This window comes from Rhinolophus sinicus, linkage group LG04 (genome assembly GCF_036562045.2).
Source record: "Rhinolophus sinicus isolate RSC01 linkage group LG04, ASM3656204v1, whole genome shotgun sequence".
Taxonomy (NCBI): domain Eukaryota; kingdom Metazoa; phylum Chordata; class Mammalia; order Chiroptera; family Rhinolophidae; genus Rhinolophus; species Rhinolophus sinicus.
Window position 1 is genome coordinate 44,776,331 of NC_133754.1, and position 27,916 is coordinate 44,804,246.

General features: G+C 40.6%; 1 protein-coding gene and 1 long non-coding RNA gene across 14 annotated transcripts in view; one reads left to right on the plus strand and one right to left on the minus strand.

Moving 5' to 3' along the window:
* Positions 1–27,916, plus strand: part of CLYBL (citramalyl-CoA lyase) — a 234,005-nt gene that overhangs the window by 105,523 nt on the left and 100,566 nt on the right. For 12 of the 13 annotated variants that reach the window (XR_012495471.1, XM_074329487.1, XM_074329490.1 and 9 more), the window contains exon 2: positions 21,906–22,089. Coding sequence is in view for 12 of the 13 variants with exons in the window: in XM_074329487.1 (XP_074185588.1) it covers positions 21,906–22,089 (184 nt within the window). In the remaining variant the exon portion in view is untranslated. Of the gene's footprint in view, positions 1–8,012; positions 8,032–21,905; positions 22,090–27,916 lie in introns of all 13 variants that reach the window. The other variant, XM_074329491.1, reaches the window with a different exon arrangement.
* Positions 4,845–26,206, minus strand: LOC141571019 (uncharacterized). The gene is made up of 4 exons (XR_012495476.1): positions 25,983–26,206; positions 23,850–23,973; positions 6,387–6,548; positions 4,845–5,726 (listed from the first exon to the last, which is right to left on the minus strand). It is a non-coding gene; the product is annotated as an uncharacterized LOC141571019 (long non-coding RNA).

A 27,916-nucleotide genomic window follows, 5' to 3' on the forward strand; every position in this document is an offset into this window, starting at 1 on the left:
TATTCATTCTGAACAACTAGAATCTGGGGGTCCTGCTTGATTAGCTAGAACTGGAATATACTTCACGAGGGCAAAGCAGCTTTACCTAGAATGTCTGTCCATGAAAGGTGGGGGAAAACTGAGTAAGTTCCGTCTTCCTTTCTGTTTCAGGCATGCTTTCGACTTTTCTTCTCTATGATTATTACTGAGTGGAATGTAAACTTGAGTCTTTCACCAGATGTTGTCTCGCCATCTTAAAGGGAAGAAGAAAGTTATAATGGCTGTTTTGAATGTGCTCGACTTTTATTTTGTTCAGACCCAAAGTGAATGAGGCAGAGAGGCTAAACTCTTTTCTTGTTCCATCTGAGTAAGCATGAAAACCTACAATCCTTAATCTTTTAAAAGAAAAATAACCCTCCTCTGTTTGTGGGATTTCTGATTCATTTCTTCCACCCTGCTCCCCTGGTCTGCATTTTTTTAGTCAAATACTGTCTGGACTTTTGTGAGCCAATAACCTCCCACCTCACCTCTCCCCTCCTCCTTCCCCACCCCCTTCCCTGTGGTCACACAAAGCAAGGAGCCCACAAAAGATGGCGTTTCTGGGTTTTGTGTTTAAAAGGAGGCTGAAATACTGGATATACTTAGGAACACAAAACTGATCTGTTAAAACTTTAACAAAAAAGAAATTTATTGGTGTCAGGATAGGGAGAATCAGTAAAGTAAGAGAAATTGAGATTTAAAAAAAAATACGACAGATAAAAGAAACCATAACATTGCTTTTTGTGATTCACACCAAACCGACTTTTCTTTAGTGCAGCACAAACTGGTAGGTGTGGCAGTGACTTCAAACCTCCCAAGTTAACAAGTGATGTGAAATAAAGAGAATCCCACAGGAGGGGAGCGGAGGCTGGAGGCTTCCTACTTGTTGCTGTCTCTGAATAATAACCAGGGCTGGTACACTCATCTGTGATTTAAGGCCGCACGCAGACCTGAGGCCTAACCATTTCACCCTGTTGCCGTGATTGTGTTCAGGGCACTTCTCTGTGACTTGGGTCCTGTGTCTGCAAAACTGGCTCTCCGGGGTATACAGATTTATCCATGAGTAAACCCTCAGAGAAGAGTTTTAAACCGGGCCATGGGCCAAATCCTGCCCGCCATCTATTTTTGTATAGCCCTCAAACTAAGAATTTTTTTCTATTTTCAGATGAATGATTTGATGATAAGGATAGTTCATTAATTTTGAACTCCATTTAAGCAAAATGCTATCCCCCTCCAAAAAGGAATGCCATTTTTCTCACGAGTAGTACAGTATTACCAAAAAATTGTACTCAATTTAATTTTGAGTTCTGTCAGTACAAAATGTATGGAAATTTGCGTGCTCTCTTGTTGTACAATCCCTATTTAATATCCCCACGTTTGTCTCTCAGCTCACAAAAAATCTGAAGTATTTACTTATCTGGCCTGTTCAGAAAAGTTTGCTGAGCCATGTTCTAAACTGTTACATGTAGAGACAGTTTTGAAAGGGGGAAAAAGGCATTTTTGTTATCATTCTTTGCCTAAATCTGTCGATTTTCTTTTTAAGAGTTTTTCTGGCCAAGGAGTTGGTGTGCGTTGGCTTGTGCAATGCCCTGAGGAAACCGGTGTCAGTTGTGAAATGGGGCATAATGTAATCAGCAGCTGCCTGTTCGAAAATTTAAAATTGTAGAATAAAATAAACCTGTGTTTCCCTGTATAAAATGGGAGGCAATAATAGTACCTAGTTCGTAGGATGGTTGAAAGGATTTATTGAGATAATACAATTTAACAAATGTCAAAAAGAAATAAAACAAAGTCTGCCACTGAGAACTTGAGTTTGTTTGCCTTAGTATGAGTCCTGGTACCTTTATTTTAACATTTTGTATCTGTGTACAGACATACTATCCCTTGTACACTGGAGGTACCTAAATAATGCTCTCATAAGCTTCAGGAAATACAAAATATAATCTGGTTGTGTCTCTTTTCAGCATAATTTTGATTTTAAAGGAAGACCCTATTTGTTTAAATTAAAATTACTACTTAAGTCCTATACATTTCTAAGATGATTTTTAAAACATAAATCAATCTTATCAGAGAGTAGAAAGGGAGGTGTGTTTTTTTGGTTCGGAAAATGTTAGGATGTTGGCTGTCACTATTTTGGTCACCATCAGACTATGGGAGCAGAAAAAGGATCTTGGTATTTCAAGTAGCTAGATACCTGGGAATCTGCCCCACCCCCACCCCACCACCGCTGCCACCACCAAGCACGAAGCAACAGATAAGAATTAGAGGTAGGCATGACATTTGCAAAGAAAGGAACATCGCTGATGACAATTGAGAGGAAATCAGTGGGCTTAGGCCGCCTGTGCTCTTCTTCATTCTGCTGTGCTCACAGTGTCCTTTTTACCTCTGGAGTTTGTCCTCCCCCCTCCAAGGCCCTACGCATTGTCACCACCTCTGAGAAGCCTTCTGGGAATGCCTGCTTCAGCCCCTGAGTTCTGTGCCGTTGTTTTACAACCAGTGCTGCATTTGCTCTCTTGCCTTAGAGACCCCTGTCACTGCAGCTAGAGCCCTGCTTCCCCCAGGGCTGAGTCTTTCCTCATCTGCATAGCCTCAGGCCTGGCTTAGGTGTCCAATATCTATTTGTTGAATCAGTGAAATACCAAATAAAAATTTCTCTAACATTGAAATAAAGTGAATGGCAAAATCCTTTTGATTTTCCTCTCTTTTTAGATGGAGATTAATGTGCATAGGTAATCATGAAACATTATTGTAGAGCTGATTACAAATTCACAGATAAGGCAAAATTTATATATAGCTTGTCAAGCTATTAAATTCTCAAGACCTGGGGACATCAGAGAGGAGATATAAATCTGACTTCTTTATTTTCTGCTGTGCCAACCCTTCAAATGAAACATGGAAGCAGCTCCCCAGTCCCCTTGGTGGGTGTGTTCCCCAGATGTGGCAGAGTGCCTGCCACCATTTCTCTCTCTCTCTCTCTCTCTCTCTCTCTCTCTCTCTCTCTCTCTCATGCCTGAGTAGAGTCCTAGGCGACACACTTCCAGACCTACATGTTTAGCTCACAGAAGTCCGGGAAGGGTGGGGAGTGTCTTCTCCTTAATGGTCACTATCATTGATTGGGCTTCCTGTGTGTGAGGCACTTTATCAGGTGTGTTACACGCATCATTTCATTGACTTCTCACAACAATCCTGTTACATCCAACTCATAATAGGAATCTAAGATATAGAGAAGTTCAGTAACACACTTACGGTGTCACCAGATCCAGGGCTGCTGGATTCCAGAGCCCATGCCCTTCAGGGCTCCCCTTTCCTTACCATTCACCTCTTTTCCAGGGAAGTGGAAAAGGTCTCTGGAGCTGGCTAGTTTGGGAGTCATGACCATTGGTTTCTCCTCAAACACAGACTGGAGCCATCATGTGGGCAAGCTTATAATTAATTGCTGCCTTTGTTGCTTCTCTGAGCTCAAGAACAGCTGAACTCTCTCAGAATTAGGAATTGTCCTGGTCGCCAGGTGCCTCATTCCTCTCACAGTTCAGAGTGGAATCGTCACACACCTGTGGACATGGCTAGGCTGAAGGTGACAGGTGAGGCAAAGTGCAACTCAAGTAAGCCCTCCAACTTTTAGAAAAGGGTAGCTTCTGTATACTTCAATTTCTTCTAACATTTTTTGGGGGGGATCATATGGAATCACATGCCAGTAAAATCCATTGAGTGCCGCGTGCTAGAAGTTCCAGGCAATGAGAAATGAGCTTCGTGGTAATTGAGAATGAAGCTAAGGAAGAAAATTTTATTGTTAATCAAAGACTTAATTGCCTCTGGGACATTTTAAATAAATGTCATGCCGTACTTGAGGAGTGATGTTCTGCAAGTGAGATGCAAAACTCTTTAATTAAACCATCGTGGGTATTCCCTGATTGAAATATCTGCCTTTATCTTCATAGTTAAACCTTCATGATTCATGTAACAACTCAATCAGGGATTGAGTAAATGAAGGACTCCTTGAAAGAACAAAATCCATTGTATAAAATTGATTGAAATTATTTCTGGGACAGTCTTCATGGTACTTATTTGTATTGATCAGAGCATATTTTGGTGCATTTTCTATTTAGTGGTTTTGTAGAGTAAGCTATTTATCAGCCTGCAGGGGACAGATTGTGGCTATGGGATAGCACAGGGCAGAAAGTTCTTAAAAGAATTTGTCTTAGAAATGGAACAAAAGTAAGGCTTTCTTGGCCATCAAGAAACCCACTGGTGATGATTTGGGTGGTCCCTACAATTAACCAGGAAGGAAGTTGGTAAGTCGTTCAACAAACGTGAGTGTGACCATGTGCCAGACCTGTGCTAGATGCTGATTAACTTGTTTCAGTGTCCATGAGCCAGAGGGCCAAGTTCTTATTGCCAGCTAAACAGACCCAAGACTCAGACCCAGAGACTCTGATTCAGAAACAGACTAAAGAGCTTTGTTGGCTCTCTCACTGTGCTTGGAGAAAAACAAAAACAAAAAATGAAAACAGGTATTCAAAAGTTTTGACTTAATAGATGCTCATTTTTAGTGGCAAAAGAGGCTGACACGGAGCTCAGTGCATTTTTTGAGCGCAGGAATGGCTTGTTTTTCCAAGCTAATGCTGGGACTTCATTTAATTCTTAAAAAGAGAAAAATTGCCATCTGAAATTACCAAATCCTGAAACATACAGTCACACATTTAAAAATTTTTATTTAGATTGAGTAATCAGCAAATAAATAAGTCATCAAATAATGATGTTTTATAGAATGAGTTCATATTGAAACTTTTACCTTCCATTTTCAGGGTTCTTGAATTGAAAACAACCAAACCCTTTAAAAGCGGTTTCATATTCAAATAAACACACTTACAGACATACCTTGTGAACTGAGTACTTGAAAAAAGGAAATGAGAGAAGGAAAGAAAAATATTTGAAGTCATATTTTCATAAAGGCTCTGTGGTCTTCAACACGTGTTGGCCGATTCAGGCCAGGCTCGGAATGACAGGTCAGGCTTTTGCCTGCTGTCTTGGAACACCCAGCCAGTGTGTCCTGTGAAAAGCCTCTCTTTTTCCAGAACCCTTGTTACGGGCACATAGAAAACCTGTGTGGTGCCCACTACCTGTGATGGGTTACATGTGAAATCACACTCAGTTCTTCTGCAGTGTCTGGAAACCTAGCATTGTGGTGTCACTATGAGGATAGAAATTCTTTTAGAATTCTACATGATGATTCAGAGCGATGAATTCTGTCCTAATTTTCATGCCCGAGGAAGAACTGTCTTTGTACAAACTTGGACAGGGACAAGCATATCTTCACATAGTCTGTGAAAAAAAGGAAAATGTGCCATGCACTCCAGAGCAAAACTAGCTGCCTTGCTCCTCAACCTATTTCCAAATGATTCAAACTTATTATTTAAAGAAATATTTGTGAGTCCAGGAAACTGAAATGATATTAAGTGTTCTCTCATCAACATTTTTTTTGATTCTTTATTGTCATATAAGACATATTTATGAAATCACTTTCTCAGACTCCCGTACATCTGCCTTTGGGAGCGCAGTGGTCAGAACACATCCCAGGAAACTCGCCCTCTGAGCTTCATGTTGCAGGACTCGGGTGTTTGCAATTTTTGCGGCTACATGGGTTCTGTTTGATCCTTTTCACTCTCTGTCTGTCTTGTACATTCTATGTTCTGGGCTTGCGCTAGTTCCTGCGTGGAGAGAAGGTATCGTGAATGACCTGACGTCCATATCATGACTTAACGAGCTGGAAAGTCCATGTGTATAGATTCTGCATCTCTCAGACTGAGATTTTTGATTCGGCGATGGGTTGCCTGTAGACACTTCCCGGAGGCTTTGGCTGCTTGAGACACAGATTGTAATCACAGTAATTAGCACTGAATTTTCAAGTCCTGCTCTCCAGCTTGACCTGGCAGCATTTAGCCAGCGTACACACAGCTGGATCAATGGCAGGAATGGGAGGGCCGGTTGTGGGGCAGCCTGTGGGGCGCCCCATGGGGGGGGGGGAGGTCCAGGGAAGTGTCAGGGACAAGGGAGCAGTGCGGAGACCGGGGTGGGAGAGGAGAGAAATATGATATTGATAAAGCACCTGTTCGTGGGACTTGTTACAGGAGACAGATTGTAGGATAGACTTTTGCCTGAAATTCATCATCAATGAACTCGTTTTTCTCTCTCTTGCTTAGTTCAGTTTTGGGTATTCCTAAAATGTCCTGTTAAGAGAAAGTACCTGCCTATTTTAATCCAAGGTAATGAAAGAAATTGTAGGACACGAAACAAACGTTTTGATGGATCAAAAATGAAGTGTTGTTGTCATTGTTTTGAACTTAGCGCCTGACCTTCAGGTAGCTTACCTGGAGCAGCACCTTGTGGCAAAGAAGCCCCGATGCCCAATTATGAAGTAGATTATCTGGGAAGTTGTATGGTGATGGTGGTGCCCAGCCACAAGCTCAGGGCTACTTCTGGCACCCACTTCTCTTCTCAGTCCCACAGACTGTGTCACCTCATCAGGGCAGCTAGAAGGTAAGGGTGATAAAAATATATAATGTAGCAGTGGGGGGATGTCAGCCCCATGACCCCCACCCACTGAGGGTTAATGATATTGGATGGCTACTTGAAGGTGGACTGAGCGATGAATGATAATTAAACTTACAGGAAATACTTCAGTTTACAACACAAAACCATTTGAGCATATACAGTAGCTCTCATACTATGATCAATATAATTGAAAAAGCATGGACGGCAGATTTTCTTTAAAAATGACAGATTTTTAAAAAGTTTGATTCTACTAAATACAGAAACACAGTTGGTTCCATTTTACCGTTTTGCATCAGTAGTTTGGGTAAGGTTAAACTTTTGAGGGAGTACGTTGGCATTTTCAGTTGTAGGCTTTTGCACACACTTATAGTGCTAGAATATTTGTGTGGAAAAAGGACGATTCTGTGTTTAAATGAACTGTTGTTGGATATCTCACTTGACAAGCATTTTATGATTTGAGTGTTAAATCATATGCTCCTCACATACTCACACATAGTAGTTTTCAGGCCACAATGACATTGCCACTAATTTGTACCTTAGGAAGTATTTATAGATGCTGCTGTGAAATGCTGTATTTTAGTGATGTGGAGTGGAGCATTTCCACACGTCATCTGCTTCCAGAACGCACGTTATCCTGGGAGTAACCTGGTGTCTTTCCTGAAAAGTTCCTTAGTATATCCAGTAGCCCATTCAGGCACTCGCTTAGCATTTTTCCTGAAATTCTTTCGTAAATCAACAGGAAGACTTCTTTCCCGTTTTTTTTCTCTCGTTTTTTTTATAAAGAGGGGAAATGATGGTAAAACTTAAACACACATTGTTATTTTTACATCTAGTTTTACATCTGTTGAGGAGTTGTGTTTTTACTTTAAAATACTTTAGCCAAAAATCAAAACCAGAGAACTGTGCCTGTTCCCAACCTTGTGTCTATGGTGGCTCTTTGTTAAAAGCACACAGCAGAAAACACTGTGTTAAACTCCTGTTGGCTTAAAAAGCCAAATATTAACCCTAAACGGCTCAGGACTTAGTTTTTTTTTAATGATTTAAGTAAATTGCTTTAGAAATCTGGGCCAAACTTTAAAAAAGTACTTCTCACATCTTGCCTTTTTAAGTAACTGTGGAATTAGACACACCATAAATTTACTTTGTATTTTTGTAATAAGTTTGAATTTTCATATAGCCTCTACTTTTATGTTATAGATCCCACAAGGCTGTTTCATTTCATGTTAAAGAGACCCAGCCAGTAATTATTACACTTTTTTTTCCCTTATGTGCAAAAATTGGATTGGGACAGGGACTGATGAATTTGGAAAGCTCAGTTTTCTTTTTTTCCCCTCATTCCTTTCCTTCTGTTTATTTCATTTTGTAGCTGGGAATTGGGGGTGGGGGGGGTTGTTGTTTTTATTTCTGACTTTTACTCGCCCTTTCTTTCTTTTGCCTTACAGTTTGCACTAGGAGAGCGTGGTGAGTTCTTTTTGTTTTGTTTTGGGTTGGTTTGTTGTTTTTTTGTTTTATTTGCATTTTCCTCCTTTTCCTCCAGATATTGTTGCTGACCAAATTTAAAACAGTACAGTGTTTAGGAACCCTGCAGGGCCATTTTAAGTATTTGGACCTGTAAAGGGCCCCAAGCAGTAACTACCTGAATTGCTTTTAATTACACAATATCGCTGCATCATTTTACTTCAGATTCTTTTTTATTGATGCTGCAAGGCAATTGTAACCGCGGATGATGGGATTAAGTGCCTCTTGAAGTGACTTTAGCTTCTTGTGAGAACAAAGGGAAAGAGAAGAACACTTAGTCCTTTTTTGCCTGAGCTGCCTTTTTCTTCGCTTGCGTATAAAGAAATACAATTAACAAACATTATCCCCAGAGGTAAATTGAAATGTACATGCAGACAAGAACCACTCTTGACTGCAATTAGACATATATGATCCGAGGTATTCTGGCCATTCATTAGTGCTAATTGTTTGAGAAACAAGCCCAGAACAAATGATTAAAATGTAGGCGACATAACTGGGATTATTAGCATGTGTGATAAAATGTGCGCTCTGCAGCTGTACCAATAAAACGCTTTGGAAAGTGGCTCTGATTAGACAAATGCTTGGTTTGGCTCTGTGGTGAGCTCTTGGTGTTTGCTTAAGACCTGGTGGTGTTTATAACAAACAACTTCTATCTCTCTTTCTTAATTAGTGGGAATTACTATGCAAATGTTGGCATTTTGTAATTTAATATCCTATCGTTTTTTCCCGGCTTTTGGGTTGTTATTGTAGTCTACTGGTCTTGCTGGGAATGAAATAAAATGAGTTCTTAGGTTTTTGCTTCTTTGCTTTGCTTTCTTTAAAATGCCGGATGCCATGGAGACCTACTGCAAAGTTTGCTCTCTTACTTGTTTTTGAATAGTCATTCATCAATCTAGATGAATAGTTCTGCTAGATGCTCTAGTATTTGGAATTTGTATCACGGTCACCGAGATCTGGCCAAGGTAACCTAGTCAAACATAAATTACATGGGAACTGGTTGACCCATATGGACAGTCAGCATTTTGCTAAGTCTTCCAGCCTCCCTCAAGTTAAGTGACCGGAACCAGGGTGAAGGCAGAAGGGACCAGTGGAGTAAGAAGCAATTCACAGAGTTGGATGGCAATTGAACTCCCCTTGGGAACCATCTAGGAGTCTGGGATTAGCAAAGAAATGGGAGCTCAGCTAAATGGGAGTCAGTGAGAGGTTTCAGAGGCACAAGTGGGAATGGAAAGAAAGAAGATATGAGATGGATGAATGGAACTCGGGGGCCAAAGAGGACTTGGGAAATGTGCCAGGGAGGTGGAAGCTGAAATCCAAGGTTGGCTCTGTCTAAGAATGGATGGTTTAGGTCTCCTAACTTGTAGCTCAGTGTTCCTCTGTCCCCTGCTTACATTTCTGAAACCAGAATCAGAGGAAGAACCATTTGGAGATTGTCCATTTGGTGCCATGAAAACCTGCAACAACTTTTCAATCTCAAGTGGCCTGTTCTTGTCACCCAACAGATTTCTGAGCCACCTACCTCTTAGCATATCATTAGCACTTTCCAAAGGAAGACAAGTATCAGTGTTAGTCTAGATAGAATATAAGATTAAATTAGCTTGTAAAACTAATTAATGCATTCCAAAGACAAATGCAAAAAATTGTCTGGTTATCTTGCTCTCTGGATAACCCATTTCATTTCTCTTGCAATTATCACAAAAAACTGTGAGTCAAGTCACAAATAAACCATGACATAGATTATTATGGACATACAGCTTGTGGGAAGGATTCTCCTCTTAATTTTAAATTTTATTCTCTTTGTATTTACATTAAAAATGCTACTCTGTGAGTCTGACTAGTTCATTCCACTGAAAACTAAATAATAATACATATTCAATAAAAGTGGATTGGGGGAGGGGACTAAAAAAGGAAAAAGAAGCGGCTTTTCCTTTTGAGCTGGTGTATTGCTAAGTGTGGCACCGAATTAAGAAAAAACCTTAAGGGGCCCTAAAATTAGAGCAAGTTCTAAGAAGTCTTGCCTTAAATAGATATTTAAAGGAATTAGTGGCAGTAACACATTAAACATACTTTAAAAAAACTATTAGAATAAGCCTTCATGATCATATCCATATGTTTAGTTTTAATTTTCATCACACTTAGCTCTGAATAATTAAAGAGTAAAAAAACAATCTAATCTTATTGTGGGTCCCACACAATCAAAGCCACATACACGTGATTTGTGATCACAGCTTGTATTCACAGCTTTCGTGTGTGTGGTATGGGTCTGGCAATTAGACTCAGAGTGTGTTTCTTCTAAAAATTGTTCAGCGTTAGAGAGAGATCAATATTAAATTCACCCAAAATCTACAAATCAGGATAATCAAGGGACTATGGCTAACAAAATATCAGAATTCTAAGCTATGTAACATTTGGCCTTATTTGATTGAGATTGACACTTGAAAGGAATTTTTGAGAGACTCTAGGAAGAAGAAAATGGAGATTCCATTAACTAGATTATTTTCATGACAGTTACTAAAAATAAAAAAAAAGCCCACAAAAAAACAAATTAAGAGAACTATTTTCTCAAAATTACAGTACCGTTTTCTGGAGGAAAAAAAAATGTTCCCATGATTACTTTCATATCAAAGAACCCCGTCATGGGGGAGATGCATTAATTTGACAAATTTAGCAGCCTTTGAGCTTTTGAAGAACTCTGTAAAAAAATCCATGGTTACATCTGTCAGGTTGACAGTCTTCTTTCATGACCTTTAAAAAAAGTTAAGGAGAAATTGATCTTTCCAGCTCACATTTGCTTAGTTACCTCTAAAGCGCTGTACAAGCCAGGAAATCATCATCTCAGCTTTAAATTTATTATTTTTTGAGATAGAATAACCCAGTACTAATGGAATCTCTAAATGGGGAAATGTTGTGAATTTCTCCTTTGTGAAACTTTCTGGTGGTGCTATGGTAATAATATTTCCTATACTCTCCACTGGCTGTTTCAATACATTAACTACTAAGATTGTCTTTTCTGATTTTAGAATCAATCTTAGGCAGGAATGCCAACAATGAACAATCTAAACAGAAGGCTGTGCTCCGAATGTTCACCTTTGGCCAGGAATGGAACAAGTATGCTCTTTATTCCTGTCACGCAGGATTTCACCATCAGAAATCCCAAATCATCTGCATAGAGGCCAAGGGAGGTTGGATGGCACGTCCTTTAGGTTTTAGTTACAATCCACCGAAGGCTCCATGTTCTGTGCTTGACAGGTATTATCTCTCACAGTTCCTGACGCTGGGATTATACTAGGAAATACATTGATCACATCTCTGAGGAGAGAGGGTCCTGAGTGTCCTTCCTGGATCAGGTTCTCAGCAGCGTCAACAGTTCACTATTAATGATCAACATCTTTGGGCTTCTTTGTGTTTCCAGGAGCCCTGGGTTGAAGCCGCCCAGAAACAGAGGAGAAGCTAATCGCATTGTGCTCTTCAACGTGTTCAGTGGAGGAGGGCAGGTTTCCCTCTTGACCTCGGTGTCACGTCAAGGAAAAAAAAATCCCTCCAGTTTTCCGTTTAGATAAAACCCCTGCTCCTCCTTCTCTCATTGAAAGAAGAGCAAGAAAGTGGGATTACGGTGAATACCCACCAACAGGCACATGCTCTATTGTCACCCTCTCTTCAACACAAAACAAGGAGCTTTGTTGAAAAACAAAGTTCCTCTCGCTCCGCTTCCCTTCCCTGTTCTCCCTTCTTTGCCCTCACCTTCCTTTCTTCCATCCCACTTTCTTATCCCCCACAACCTCACCTCCAGGACCCATCTCTCCCCTCCATCCTTTCCTTTTCCTCATTATCTTCCTCTCCCTCACCTCCTCTCAAATATCCTCTCCTCTGCCGTCTCCCTCCTTAGGGTCCATTGGGCTGATTTAGGCTTAGCTTGTATAGAACTCTCCCCTTCGTCTTCCTTGCAGAAAAATGGCAATGTTTGCCATCAAAGATGCTACTAGGGGTAGAGTAACTCTGAATGGTGCCACTGTCACATTTATTAATAAAGACTAAGCCATATGGGATGTAAAGCTGGGTCTTTGTCTTCATGGAAAATTTGCCCTCTTATGAGATCCATTAATGGTCACAGAGTTGTCGGGACTTTCCCTGTTCCTGGAACGTACCCGACTCACAAACTGTGTGCCTACCTGGAGAACTGGACTTCTGTGGTCATACCAGGCGGACTCCTGAGTGGCAGTGAGGGCCTGCTGGCACACAGCTTCCTGTCCACGTTTGTACACCCCACAGCCCTTACTGAGCAAAGGCCAGCTCATGGTAGACTCAGTATTTATTAGATGCGTGATCAGTACTGAATCTGGTCAATACATGTGTGTTTATGGAATGACAGCATGGATGTGACAAGGAAAACAGATTTGGTAACTTTAATTTTTTTTCATTGTGGAAAAATGTACATAATATACAATTTGCCATTTTAACTATTTTAAAGTGTACCGTTCAGTGGCATTAAGCGCGTTCTCATTGTTGTGCAACCATCACCACCATCTCCAGAACTTTTTTTTTTTTTTTTAAAGATTTTATTGGGGAAGGGGAACAGGACTTTATTGGGGAACACTGTGTACTTCCAGGCCTTTTTTTTCCAAGTCAAGTTGTTGTCCTTTCAGTCTTAGTTGTGGAGGGCACAGCTCAGCTCCAGGTCCAGTTGCCGTTGCTAGTTGCAGGGGGCGCAGCCCACCATCCCTTGCGGGACTCGAGGAGTTGAACTGGCAACCTTGTGGTTGAGAGCCCACTGGCCCATGTGGGAATCGAACCGGCAGCCTTCGGAGTTAGGAGCATGGAGCTCCAACCAACTGAGCCATCTGGGAGGCAGCTCAGCTCAAGGTGCCATGTTCAACCTTAGTTGCAGGGGGCAGAGCCCACCATCCCTTGCGGGACTCGAGGAGTTGAACTGGCAACGTTGTGGTTGAGAGCCCACTGGCCCATGTGGGAATCGAACCGGCAGCCTTCGGAGTTAGGAGCATGGAGCTCTAACCCCCTGAGCCACCGGGCCAGCCCTCTCCAGAACTTTTTATCTTCTCAAACTGAAACTCTGTTCCCATGAAATAATAACTCCCCATTTCCCCCATCCCATTCTACTTCCTGTCTATGGATGTGACTGCTCTCGGTACCTCAGACAGGTGGAATCCTACAGTATTTGTCCTTTGTGTCTGGCTTATTTCACGGAGCGTAATGAGCAACTTTAATTTCTGACACGGATGTTTGTTTGCTTTCTCATTCTTTGTGCGAAAGGACCTCCATCATGGGGGTCACTCGCTTTGCCCCTTGGTATTCTGATGGTCTGAGGAGGCAGAGGTCTGCATGGAAATAGCATGACACTTTACCAAATTGGGCATAAATAAGGCTTCTGTTTTTTTCTCTACTCCTGCTAAGTAATAGATGCCCTACCTTTTCCAGGAGTTCTATGGCAAGGATGGGCCAGGAGGAAATTCCCTCACCAGTGCCCCTCCTTGTACATGGAACCCCACAATGGCTGAAAGGCTGGTCCACAGCTTGTGGGGTTGTCTCATCCTATGTATGTTCTGGATCCTTCCTTAGAAGCAAACCCACAGTGGACCACAAACTGCTATCCTATGGGTGTCTACTTTGGACAGTAAAGACTATTTTTTCATTTCAGTACAAAATAGAGCACTGGATGAAGGTGTGATGTAATTGCTTCATGAGCGAGTTTGCCCTGAAAATGTCTTCTGGGCTTTTCTGAAGCGGGCTGCACGCTTATTTGTGTTTGCACCACATGCTAATCTCACAAATGGCCCTGTTCTGCCAATGAGAGGACAAATAGCTGTTCTTTTGCTCTCGTGCCCAGGAAAGCTCCCCACTTCTCTGTGCACTGTTGTCATAGGAACCGAAACAGTTTTTCAAAATAAGGAAGGAATTTCTCTGGGTACTTGGGTAAAGTGAGAATATAAGTAAGCCTCAATTATTACAGATGCTGGCATAAATACCTAGTTATTAATAGTCATAGCATGGTTGAAATTTGTAGGTGAATTTTACTGTCTCTTGGGGTAGGGGGATCAGGAAAGGATCAGTGAATGGGCTCTTACCTTCACTCTAGTTGCATAGATTCTTCTGTAAGCATCAGAATTGTCATGTGAGCTCAGACCCGTGGGCCATACCACATAGAACTCAGTTTTCCCAGCTTATAATCTTAGAAGAGGCTATGACAAGGCAGTTATGCTCCTTCAACTCCGTCAAAGTATTGAAAATACAGCCCCAAATTGAGGAATCTGCCAGGAATCTGTCATATAGCTGTGGATCTTTGCAAACCTTTCTGTAAAACTTTTTATTTTCAACCTGTAATTTTCAGCTCTTAGAATCAATTTCTTTACAAGAACTGAAAGGGACATATCATTTCTGTGTGGTATCCTAAATGGAAATTTATTGATGTATTATTTTAAAATGATGCTTTGTTTTCTTATTATTATTTCTTATTTTTATGAACAAATGGGAATTTACCAGAATTTATTTAAAGGCCAAGGACACATAAAAGATGATTTTTTTTCCTGGTTCCAAAATAGCCCGTTAGTCATAACTGGACTTGAATGCAGCATAAAATATTTCAAAATAATATTTAAGTGGAAATGTAAAGTGATGTGGCTACTGTGGAAAGCAGTACGACAGTTTCTCAAAAAATTAAATATAGAATTACCATATGATCAGCAATCCATTTCTGGGTATATCTACCCAAAGGCATTGAAAGCAGAGTGTTCATAGCAACGTTATTCACAATAGTCCAAAGGTGGAAGTAACTGAAGTGTCCATTGATAGATGAATGAACAAGATGAAGCATATACATATGATGGAGTATTATTCAGCCTTAAAAAGGAAGGCAATTCCGAAATATGCTACAACGTGGATGACATTATTCTAAGTGAAATATGCCAGTCACAAAAAGACAACTACTGTATGATTCTACTTCTCTGAGGTACCTAGAGTAGTCAGATTCATAGAGGCAAAAAGTAGAATGGTGTTTGCCAGGGGCTGGGGGATGGGAGGGGAGAATGGTGAGTGATTGTTTAATGAGTACAGAGTTTCAGTTTGGAAAGATGAGAAGTTCTGGAGGTGAGTGGTGGTGATGGTTATACAACGATGCAAAAGTACTTAATGTCATTGAATTTCATGCTTCAAAATGGTTAAAATGGTGGAATTTATGTTATGTATATTTACCACAACAAAAAAATATTGGACATGGCAGGGGGATAAAATGATAGAATATATAGGTCAGCTCAAGGTGAGGAATGCTGATCTTGAAAGATTGACATGACTCGTGGATTGTTTCATTATTGCTCACATAAGGCCGTCATAAAACTTCCCCAGGGCTTCAGATCTCTAGCTCCTTCCATGGCCACCTTCACTGACTCCCTCACCCCTCTTTTCCTTAGAAGGTCACTTCCTGAGAATTGCAGGGACTTCCCTTTACCTTCGCGCTTTTCTTAGAGATCTGACCCCCTTGCCATCACTGGTTGTCTGGCGATGACTAGAATCAGACCGGATCTGGGATTGAAAGCAGCATCTTGCCACCAGGCCCACTTCCTGGCCTGTGTGTACCGACGTAAAGCCCTCCTTTCTTCCCAAGTCACCAATGTATTTTGAAAAGTCTGTTAAATTTTCTGACAAAAACATTATATACTATTACAAACTAATTGCTATTTTAAAACCTCCAGTTGCTACAAAAACACATTTCACCTGGATAAAAATACCTTTGTTAAATAGGCCAACAGTGCGTTAGCCTAGCACTTGTAAATGTTATATGTAAACAGGGATCTTCCTGGAATATGAGTGCATTACAACTTCCAAAGCAAGATAACATGAGCACTGACAGGCAAAATAGAGGCTGGATTGACTGATATTTGTTAACCTGGGATTCTGTCTGGACTGCCTGCAATGTAGTCCTTCTTTCTCAAGATTTGGGAGTTTCCCTTCAGATCTAGTTCATTGAATGTTTTTAATGGTAAAAGAGTTTGTCAAGTACCTTTTCCGCATCTATTGAGACAATTGTATAGTTTTGTGAAAACTGTAAATTTGAGTAAAATTGGCTCCAACTAAGGGGAAACGTGTTATTGGAAAATACGTAGAGTCAATAAGACTCAGCAGTTCACCTTCATGGGAGATATTAGACTCGGCCACACTAAAACTCACTTGACGCAACTATTTTGTTACCTTAGAGTTTACGGGTCATCAGAAGCTACTAAATTGTAGTAAGGGTATGTCTTTCATGCCTTGTAGCTGTATCCCTCACTGCATTGCACTGAAGACAGATAGAAAGTTCCTGCAGTAGAGTCTGGGACATGAAAGAAAGACAGAGAAGGTAGAAGTGAGAGAGAAATGGCAGGAGTGGGCTCTCAGGGGCAGGGCAGGGCCCTGGGGACAGGGAGCCCACATTAGACCGCTCTAATTAAACATCGAGGTCTAGCTCCATAGATCTCCTTCATACGCTGGGTGGAATGTAGGCAGCCGAAGTCAGAGGTGCCAAAAATATAGCTTCATTTTCTATAGTCAATCTCATTTTGACCTGAAATTTCCATTCCTACTCATTGGTAAGAAAAAAAAGTAACTACAAAGTTGACTATTCCAATGACGGTTTCTTTCTCATGAGCACAGTCAATACTCAGTTCAGGACTTCTGCCTCCCCTCTTCTTTCCGGGGGCCAGGGGTCCAGGGGCAGCCTATAGAAGGACATCATGCAGCCTCCTCTTCAGGCACATCCTCATGGCCCTTGGCCACTGGTCTCTGGTATGGTACTAATGGTTGGTGGACTCATGGTCTGTCCCCGGGGTATAGGTGATGCCCGGGGTTTGTCCCCAGGCTTTGGCCAAGGCACCTCTCTCACCGGTGCCGCTTAGGGTGACACAGCAGTGTCCATCATCCGGGCCCAGCCCTGGCTGTGGGCCCTGCCTCCTCTGATATGGGCACCTCACACCTGCACCGTGATGCCTCCCTTTCAGGGACACTGCAGACAGGTCAGGTAGAAATTTCTGGATTCCTTGCATATCCTGGGGGATGGGGAGCCTCCTGCTCTCACACCTCTTCCGCCTAAACAATCCTACTGCTTTATCTCCTCCACTGCCCCATATTAGAACAGAGCCTCCATGAAGTCTCCTTCCAGGATTTGAAATGGGGAGTTGGCAAACTCCTTTTCTGCTCTCAGCGTCCACCCTCGCTGATCTTGGGTGTTTCATCCCCCCTCTAGCCACCTTTGCGACATGCATGTTCCTGGAATGGAGAGGGGGCCAGGCAGACTCCTGGGTCTCATCGCTCACACATCCCCTCCCCCCCACCCAGCTTCTGTCAGCATCCAAAGGGACTTTACTTCAAGTCGTCCATCCTTTCTCACTTTGCCTCCTAGGAGCTCTTGGTTCAGGCCCACAAACTTGAAAATTAGACTGACTTCCTTCTCTGTTAAAAATGGCAAGTTTGTTATCTTACTATGGGCTTCATATAAGAATGTAGTTTGAAGCTCTAAGCCCAGCAAGGATTTCTTGGTGTTCACCTCCCATCCCCCAACCCCAAACTTTTGCAGTGATTTAGTGGGTGGGAAATGTAAAGTATCATGATTTCCAAGTGAGGAGAACTACCACTCCTCTCAAAATTACCATTCCCCAGTCACTTGATTAGTAGAAAGTTGCATAATTGGCACCCAACTCCCCTGCCTAAATCTGGTAGGATTATTGGCAACTGTTAATGACCCACAACCCGAGTCCTTTCTAGGATCAATAAAACACTTTGGTTGTACTTGCAAACCCTGGTGCAGAGGTTCTCATCCTTGGCTGCACTTTGGAGTCTCCCTGGAGCTTTAAAGAAACACTGATGCCTGGAATAACCGCAAGGCTCAGGTTTAATTGGTTTGGGGCGTGGCCTGGGGGGTTTCTTTTCCTAAGTTCCCCTGGTGATTGTAATGTGCAGCCGAAGTAAAGCCCCCTGTACTTGCTCTCAGCTAAGGAACCACTAACTTGCGGTTCCAAGTCACCTACCAAATTGCAGATCCGCAAATGGACATTAGCTTGATTAGTATTGCTATTTCTAATACGGTGAGCAGTTTGAGGGTTAAATTTTTTTTTTTTTTTATCAGAAAGACTTTTCTTTAAACATGGGTTGTTGTTTTTTCAAGTTTGCTGGATTTTCAGTTGTGATCTTACTACTGTCACGGCATCTATGTGTATATATTGGTAGCACATGACTCACTTAAGAGAAGTTTTTGTTGGAGCAAAATTTCCTGCATTAGGGCAGTGGCTCCACATAGGGTTCATCTAGGGAGGTTGTTAGAAGGCCCAGGGCCTATGCCTCACCCCGGACCATGGACCATGGCTGGGGCCTTAGTGTCAGCATCTTGAAAGCTCCCCAAGTGATTGCCATATGCCCCCAAGTTTGTCAGCCTAGAGCAGTTTCTCAACATTTCATGTGCGAAGCATCCCCTGGGGATTTGTTAATATGCAGCTTCTGATTCAGTGGGACAGGGCTGGGGGCTCAGATTCTGCATTTCTAACAAACTCCCACGTGACAGGAAATGCTCCCGTTAGAGATGGGCGATACTCACAGGAGAACAGATAAGAGGCCAGTGGTGCTGGCTTAGGTCGGAAGGACCTAGAGAGCGTAAAAATAACAAACAAACAACGTGAGCCTGGGTCCTTTCCCGGTGAATTTAATTTGATTTCACTGGGTGGGGTCCAGAAGTTGACAGTTTTTAAAAGCTCCCCTGGTGATGGTTTTATTGACTCCCAGATGGAGAACCCCTGCAGCACTGGGGATCAGCCTTGACTCTAGTTATAGAAATGATTAATAAATGGCATCAGAGGGAGGAGGAAAGGGTGATGACCAAACCAAGGCCAAGAGGGGGCCCCCTTCCAGCCAGAAGAACCGCTGAACCTGCTGAGGGATGTGTAATTGAACAAAAAGTTCCCCTCTGTAGCGAGAACTGAGAACTCGCCGCCCTAAGCCTACCAGGTTTTTTTCAACTCATCTTAAGCTCTTGTTTTGCATATTGTTTGAATACATTTACATGTTGACTATTAAGAGGCCCTAACTCCAAGTATGTAAGATAAAATAAGTCCGGATCTTGTCACCTACTGCAATGGTATTCATACACAGCAGTCGGTGCTTAACACAACTCAAGTAGGGAACAGATTTTGAAACAGCCGGAGATGGGGGGAAAGAGAACATACCAGGGAGGAGGGGGGTTTGGGGAAGCCACGGCAAGCCCCTGCCCCCTGCCCAGTGACAACAGCCCCCTTCTGGACCTCAAAGAGAAGAACAGAACCTGAAGCCTGATCCTCTCCACACCCTTCTTCTCTTTATTAGTCCAAACAGTTTGGCCATTTTCGATGTTTGTCACTGTTCAACGGTCGTCATGCACAGGCCTTTAGCCTTCCTGACCCGGCGTGGAGGCCATCCTTTGGTGTTCCTCCTTGAACTGTCTCGACATGTCCTGTTTCTTTTGTGCTGACTGCCCATAGTGCTCAGCATGGTGTGGGGCAGGGCCACTGCGTACATTGTTGTAGGGTGTACCCCTATTGGGTGCCTCCTGAGGGACATGAGGGGGGCTGAGTGTCAGCTCATCTCCACTCACCAAAGCATGCTAACTGAGGAGCAGGAGGCACCTTGTGTCCTGCTCCCTGCTGGAAGGCACGAGGGCCACCGTTTTCTGATTTGCACAAAGGTACCTGCCCTGTGTAGGACTGGAGGCCTGGTGCAGGTCACCCCGTGGATGCTTACTACGTGCTCAGTGAATGAATGAATGAATGAATGAATGAATGAATGAATGGCTTGGCGGCTACAGTGGCTGGATCCAAAATGGTGGTCAGAAGCTATTTCACATGGAGGAAATCTCAGTTTTCATGAAAGTCAGTTACCACTGCAACAGAGATGACCAGACATTCAAGTTGGCAGAAAATGTGGAAAGAAAAGGTGAGACGAGAGCTGTAGGAAGGACCCTCTTTCCACGACAGCGGTTCTCATCCTCTCTTTGGTTATTACACGTGTGGTTACAACAAATCCTCATGAGAAGTGATTCTGTCCTACGCATTTCCTAGCAAATACAAATTTCATCTCTTTTAATTGCATTTTTGCCATTTTTAAGGAAATGTATACATTGCAAATTCTGGTTTACAGTATGAATGATAGGTGAAATGTGATTAATGCAGTTACATCATTATATTTTCTCCCTTTTTCTAAATAAATCAGGTATTTTCTGTCAATGCAAAATGATGACAGATAGTTCAGGCATTCTTCAATTAGCAGGCCATAGTATGCTTTATATCAAATAAAATGTTCTGTAAGACATGTATACTTTTAAAATCCATCATAACTCACCATACCTCACATAGCACAATGCTTATTTGTGGAAAAGTAAGACTCAGACTCAAATTTTAGGGTTTATGAAGATCGGCTGCAAGAAAGAATGTGGGGGCCCACCCAAAATTGGTAGGCTGCAAAGAAAGTGATTTTTCTTGCGATTCATTGTCACAAGGCACACTCGTCATGGCAAAATGCTACAACCATTCAAAAGATTTGATGGCATTAACTTGGTATAACTACCAAATAGAGCTTTCACTAAGAGTACAGCGGACATGTTTTTGAAAAGAGTGTTGTAGTTTAACCAGGGGAGAGTGAAGCAGTGCATTACCAGTTTGCTGGTGCCTTAACCTTTCCTTCACTGGAGTCTAATATTTAGCTTTGTCTTTTATGGACAAGGCCGGCTTCATGGATGTGCAACTGGGCTTAGAAGTGTCTAGTGCTTAGATGTTCTTCTATCACCATCTTGAAATTTGTAATAAATTTGAGCATGGGACTCTGCATTTTGAATTTTACACCGGGCACCACAACGTATGTAACTGATCCTGATTATGAAAACTGATTTCACCTTCCTTTACCATATATTATGGTTTTCCCAGGATCAAGCTATGGACCAGGTGAGGGGTGGGGTCTAGGGTGAGCCAAAGGAGCTTCTGGCCAACCCGTCTTGTTTCCTCAGGAGGGTAGACTGAGTACAATAGGAAAGAGAAGGAGAGCGCAGAGGTGAGGAGCAGGGAGCAGCTCCTGACAGCTCGAGTTTCTCAATTAGGGGAACCGTACCTGCTCCCGCTGCTGGCCCCACCCCCACATCAAGGAGCTAATATCTGCAGCCGTCGCTAAGTGCTTCATGTGCGTTGTTTCCTTTAACTTCATCCTCTCAACAATGTGAACAATGTGTATTGTTTTTATAAATGTATGTAGACTCTGAAGTTTCCAGTAATTAAGTTCCCCACCATTACAGAGCTAGTAATGGCCCCACGCACTGTCCGTTCTACTCAAGAAGTGGCCAACCATCCTGGGCTTGTTAACACGGAACTTGAATCACTTATTTGTCAGGGAGAGGGCCACAGACTCGTGCTTAAATAGCTTGTTTATTCTCTACTTTTTATTTTACTTCTGTGTAATTGTAGATTGTCTTGTTATTTAGGATCTTTTGGATACAAATGTCTTCCCTTTTTCTCCACGGATGATATCTGGACAGTATTCTAAGACTGGAAGTGTTTTTCCAAAAAGAAACAGGGACACACTCCTTCTTTTCTTAGAAGATTGTGTCAATAAACAGTGTTATATGTTTTCAAAATCTCAGCTGAAATGACAGTTTGTTTCTTGGTTATTTCTATTAGTACTGTTTTCCTAGTTTTATGTGATTATGTTCTGCCTCAATTAAAAAATATGATCTGTTTTCTATTTTAAGTTTGCATTAAAATCAGTGGATTTGACAAAAACTTTCAGTAAATTCTATGCTGGACTAACCCCAATTATGTCTCTTTCAGGAACGCATCTCTGGCAGCTGTGTCTGGGCATGGATATAGTTCCTCATCCAGTCACAAGTACATTCCCCGGAGGGCAGTGCTCTATGTACCTGGAAATGATGAAAAGAAAATAAAGAAGATTCCGTCCCTGCATGTAGATTGTGCGGTGCTCGATTGTGAGGATGGTGTGGCTGTGAACAAAAAGGTAATGGCATGATTTTTTTTCTTAGGATGGGAGAAAAAATGGATTGAAATTTGGTGCTTTCTTAGTAGTATTGCTCACTATTTGGGAAGACTGCACTGTTCTCCCTTTTTGCTGAAGACTCCACTGTTCTCCCTTTTGCTTGACCCAGCCGTGGTATGGGTTCCTGATGTGTGTGTCTCTTTTCTCTCAGAGAAAAGAAGAATCCAACCAAAATGTATTTAAAATCATGACCTTCAATATATGACTGTGTGTACATAGAAAAGAGACATAGAAACAATCCATTTTGGCTGTGATATTTGCTAGTTTGGGAGAGTGACTTAATCCTAGAATTGTGGTATAAATTTTTCAGACCAGTAAGATGCAATTAGAAATTTATTTCTTCTTTTTTTACTACCAGGTATATTGAGTAGTGGCCTTATCTTTTCTTGGGCAAGTGGCAAGAAAATACGGGATAGTCTTCTATGGATAAGTCACCATTTTCCCTACTTAATTAAAGGGAAACTATACACAGAACCTTAGGGTTGCAGGTTTGGCTGATTTCCTCATGGCCTGACCAGAGAAACGAGCCTTAGAAAACATCCACTTGTCAAAAGATACAAAAATTCTTGGTGGTGGCCTCATGGATGCTTTTGTTTCATTTTGGTTTGCTTAACTTTATTTTCCAGGTTTTCATAATGAACATGGATGTTTTCTTTCCATAATTAGGTGAAATATGTAAATAATTATTAGGTTGGTGCAAAAGTAATTGTGGTTTTTGCAATTATTATTATTTATTATTATTACTTTTTAGGAGGGCACAGATCACAGTGGCCCATGCGGGGATAGAACTGCCAACCTTGGTGTTATTAGCACCACACTTTAACCAACTGAGCTAACCAGCCACCCCTTTGCAATCATTTTTAACCTTTTAAACCATAATTATTTTTGCACCAACCTAATGTAACAATAATTAATGTTTGCACGGGACTTTTTAAGTTAAAAACAAGATTTCATCGGACCTTTATCTATCCAGTCCCTAGACAGTGAAGTTGGGCTGGGAATGGATTGAGGGGCTGGGGGCCCAAGCGAGCTGACCGCCTGAATTTAGGCCTATTTGGATAACTCCTTGCCCTAAGTGACCTGATATAGCATGACTGTACTATACAGTTTTCTTGATTAATTGCTTTTCTTGGAGATTCTAGCAAACAGATATTTGCCTCAATTTAAAAAAAAAAATTAATTTCTGCCATCTTCCTAATGGCCAAACCAAAGTTTTCTAAGTGTTTGGAAAAGGACTAGAATAAGCATGTGGAATCTAAAGAGTTGGTGTACTCAACGTCTTTGGCACGCCCTAAGGAAAATACAATTAATCTTCTTTCTCCCAGAGATTAAGGTAAATCAGCCTTTTCTTGCAGGATATAATGTGATTCCAGTATGCTCTCTTCCAAAACTCGTGTAGTGCACTCTAAGATTAGATAGTAAATTGTAATTTCAGTTGTTCGTGACCCAGGGCAATTCACTTTACTTCTTTGCCTCAATTTCTTATCTATTCTGTGAGATGACAAAATCTTTTGTCAGGCATAGGGATTATTACAAGGAAAAAATGATCAAACGCTTGGGAGTAGCTTCATTTACTATAGGAAATAGATTAGATAAATCCTGTAGTAATCATGATAGAGGGGAATTTATTTTAGCATTGTAGCACAGTGAGCCATCAGGTGACCTGATAAACTTTTAATTACATTTCTTCACAAATCTTGAGGCTATCTTCCCATACCCACCTGAGGGTGTTTCCTGCCACCCAGATGAGTTAGAAATATGGTCTGTTCTTGCCTCACATTTCCTTCCTGTTCATCTGTGTCCTGAAGTTTATCTTTGAACCCAGAGCCACTACTTAGGAGGAACCTAAGGAGGGAAGGGGAGAGGAGAGTTTATGATGGGCCTGCCTTCTTGGTGTCTACTTATATGTTTTCATCGGGATACTCCAGTTCTTTTCATGCAATTAAACTTTGCATTAATTGCTAGACACACTGTTTTACGCATGCTGAATTTTCATTCAACTAAATTCCCCCCTTTCTTATCCACAGAAAGTTCTGGCAAGCCAGGCTAGTCCTTGTAAACAAAAATTTATTCTTAAAATCTCTATCTAGGATTTATTTTATCTCATATATTTCATTTCATAGTCCTAGCCTGTCAAGGTCTTTTGGGACTTTTATTTCATCATCCAACATTTATGTTATTTGAGCATTTGACCGCATACTTTATGAAAATGTAACAAGTTTCTGATGGAAATATTGAAGAGGCTGGAGCCAAGTGCTGCACCAGCATGCCACTAGCAACTTCTATTCCACTTTATTTAACAAGCATTTATATAGTGCTCACTAAATGCTGGGCACTGCTGTAAGGGCTTTAATTTGCATAACAACCTAGTGAGGTGCTATTATGCTCTACAGATAAGGAAATTGAGGCATGGAGAGGTCAAGTTCATGAATCAATACTGTGAATATGGTTATTCAATCACCTAACTCCCTAAAACCCAATCTTTTCACAAGGATGCTGTAAGAGATTTTTATCTAATCCCATTTCAAAATGAAGATACCTTCTCTACCTGTCTAGAAATACCTTCTCCCATCACACCTCCACCTGACCAGGAAAATGAGGTTAGGTAGATGAGGCTTGATCTTGAAGAACTCATGTCAGTACCCAGTTATTATCACCTCCTTTTAGAAGTGCTGGAGACACAAAAATGGGAAGAGCTACCATTACTGAGAGTTTTCAATGTAAGAAGTGCTATATTAAATGCTTTATATATCTTACTTCATTTAACCTCTGAAATACGTCCAAGATCTCAGTGCCATTAAATGGCAGAACCAAGATTTGTATCTTCTAGAATTACCACCAGAAATCAACCTCAAATTCATCTGTCAGCATATTCCATAATTAACCTTTCCCCCTTTGTTGCAAAGTTAGTTCCTGGGCTTCTCTTTATCTTTTGGTACATTTGTGTCCTCTATGGTTTCTCAAAAATTACTGACAGGAGCTCCGTGTTCACATTTGCAAATTCTTTCAGTGTCCTGGGATTGTAATCCATTTAGACCTAGGGACTTCAATTCATTTGAAAAGTCCAGATAAATCTGAAACTTCTCACCGTATCTCGTATTCTTATTCTTTTTTCTTTCTTAAAGTCAGCTCCTTGTCATGTTTCTTGTTTGAATATTATTCTTGATGGAGGAGATAAAATAGAGGCTATTTTTAGTGAGTTTATTTCTTACGAAGAAGAAATCCATGTTAAAATTCTCATTTCCAATGATCTAGTTATATATCTAGTTTATTAACTGAACTATTATTGCCTAATTCAACTTTGTTGGCATTATTAAAACTTCGTCACTTTATTTTGTATCCCATTTTATTTCATTTTTATTAGTAGACTACCCAGTACTCTGTGGAGTATAGGCTTATAATGAAAACAATAGTTTTCACACAGCAGTTTATAAGTATATAATACCTTCCAGCAGGTTCTAATCCTGTTCTGCTAATCCAATTTGTGTTTAAGTAGCTCCTTCATGTCAAGGAATGCAATACCAGCTCACCTCCCCAAGAGGGGATGATGAAAAGACCATCTCCACTCCCCTCTTATCTTCTCCTTTTCCGTTGTTAAATACATGAGGAGATGCAGGACTGTCTAAGCCCCTGCTTGCTGGGACACAGTGAAAATAAGCCAAATAATCAGATTTCTGGTGAATCTCCATGACACTTGGGTGAGGCCAAGAAGGTGGGAATGAAGTAAATAGAGTCAGGATTCTAGGGCTACTATTTTAGTTAGGTGAATATTTAAATAGATATTTAGATTTATTTAATATTTAAGTTCAAATATGTAAATTTAAACACTCAATATTTAAATAAGTATTGAATACCTGCTCAACCAGGCACCATGGCAAGCAGGACAGGAGCAGAGATGGTTGCATAGTCCCCAACCTGGAGGAGTCAAAGGCTGGTGTTGAGACAGGAAACAAAGTAAATAATTATAATCTAACAACACAGGTCTATAAGAATGCGTACTTTTTATTATCGTTTGGTTCTAAGTATTTTTTAATTTCCATTTTGAGCTCTTGCTTGAGCCATGAGATCCATAAGAGTGCTTCCCAAACGCTACGATGAAGAACTAGTTTGGTTATTTTCAGTTGTTGTTGTTGTTACTTTATTTCAGTTTAAAACATTCCCAATCTGTTGTGGACTGATACTTTTGTAAAACACATAAACAAAAGCAAGCAAAAAAGAATTGCTAGAAAATTAAATGCTGTTTGGGTGTCAAGGCAATATCAAATGCTGTAAAAGTTTCTAAATTCACACTCCCCATTTCAGACTTACCTCCTAGTGGCGTGCTCATGGTCAGAGTTTGTGGACCAACAATGGTCCGCAGACCACAGTTCAAAAGTAGCAGGGACTTTGAATTTTTAAATGTCCAAGTGTATAGCAGATTTTTAATTTATTCTTTTGTTACTGACCTCTAGCTTAGTTGCATGATTGTTAGAAAATGTGATCTGAATGATGCTAATTTTTAGAAAGTTGTTGAGTCTTGCTTTATGGCCTACTACATGAGCTATTTTTGTAAATGTTCCATGTATGCTTAAGAAGAATGTATATTCTGTTTGCTAGATGTACAGTTCTATATATTTTCCATTAGACCAAGCTTGTCAATTATGTTGTTCAAATATCCAAATCTTGACTGATTTTCATCAGTTTTATATGTCAGTTATTGAGGCTAGTTGAAATCTATCGTCCAATGGAAAATTTGCCAATTTGTCCCTGTAATACTATCAATTTCTGCTGCTCATAGTTTGAGCCTATACATAGATGTATACAAATTTAGAATTATCACCTCCTTCTGGTATATTGAATCATTTATTATTATGCACTGGCCCTCTTTATCCCATATAATGCCTTCTGCTTTCAAGTTTGTCTATGTGGTATGACATGAATACACCAACTTTCTTTTGGTTAGTGTTTTCCCAGTATATTGTTTTCAGCCTTGGCTTTCAACTTTTCCATATCTTTATGTTTTATACATGTCTGCTATTGTTTTTAAATTTTTTTATATCAATGTAGACAATCTCTGTCTTCTAACTGGAACATTAATCCACTTATTTTTAATGTAATTATTGAAAAATTAGACTTAAATATGCCATTATATTTGGCCTATTTTCCTTACCTATTCTATGTTTATTTTTCTCATCTTTCTTGCTTTTTAAAGATTATTTGACTTTTTTGTTTATTTTCTTAGTTTATTTTTTCCTCTCTTAGTTTAGAAGTTATGATTGTATTTCTAGCTTTTATTGGTTACTCTTGAAATTTTACCAAGTATACTTAACAAAGGCTAAAATTAACCTGTATCTTCTTCCTAGACACACAAGAATTTTAGAAAACTTTAAGTCCAATCATCTCCCTTGCAATTTATGTTATTTTTGTCCAATATTTTAGTCAACTCTTTTAAACCAATGAAATTTACATGTAAATATATGTATGTATAATATATGTATATATATTATATATAATATACCGTATACACACACACACACACACACACACACACACACGGAGGGTGCCAAAAAAATGTATATACATTTTAAGAAAGGAAAAAACTGTATTAAAATTGTAATGCTCAATATATACCAATAATGAAAGATGAATGGAAGTCACGTTTGACTTTTGCAATTACAAAAGGTGCTCAAAGTGGTTACCATCAGCATAATTTTAATAGTTTTTTCCTTTCTTAAAATGTGTATACATTTTTTTGGCACCCTCTCTATACAGTATTTATTTAGATTAACCTATGTATTTTACCACTTTC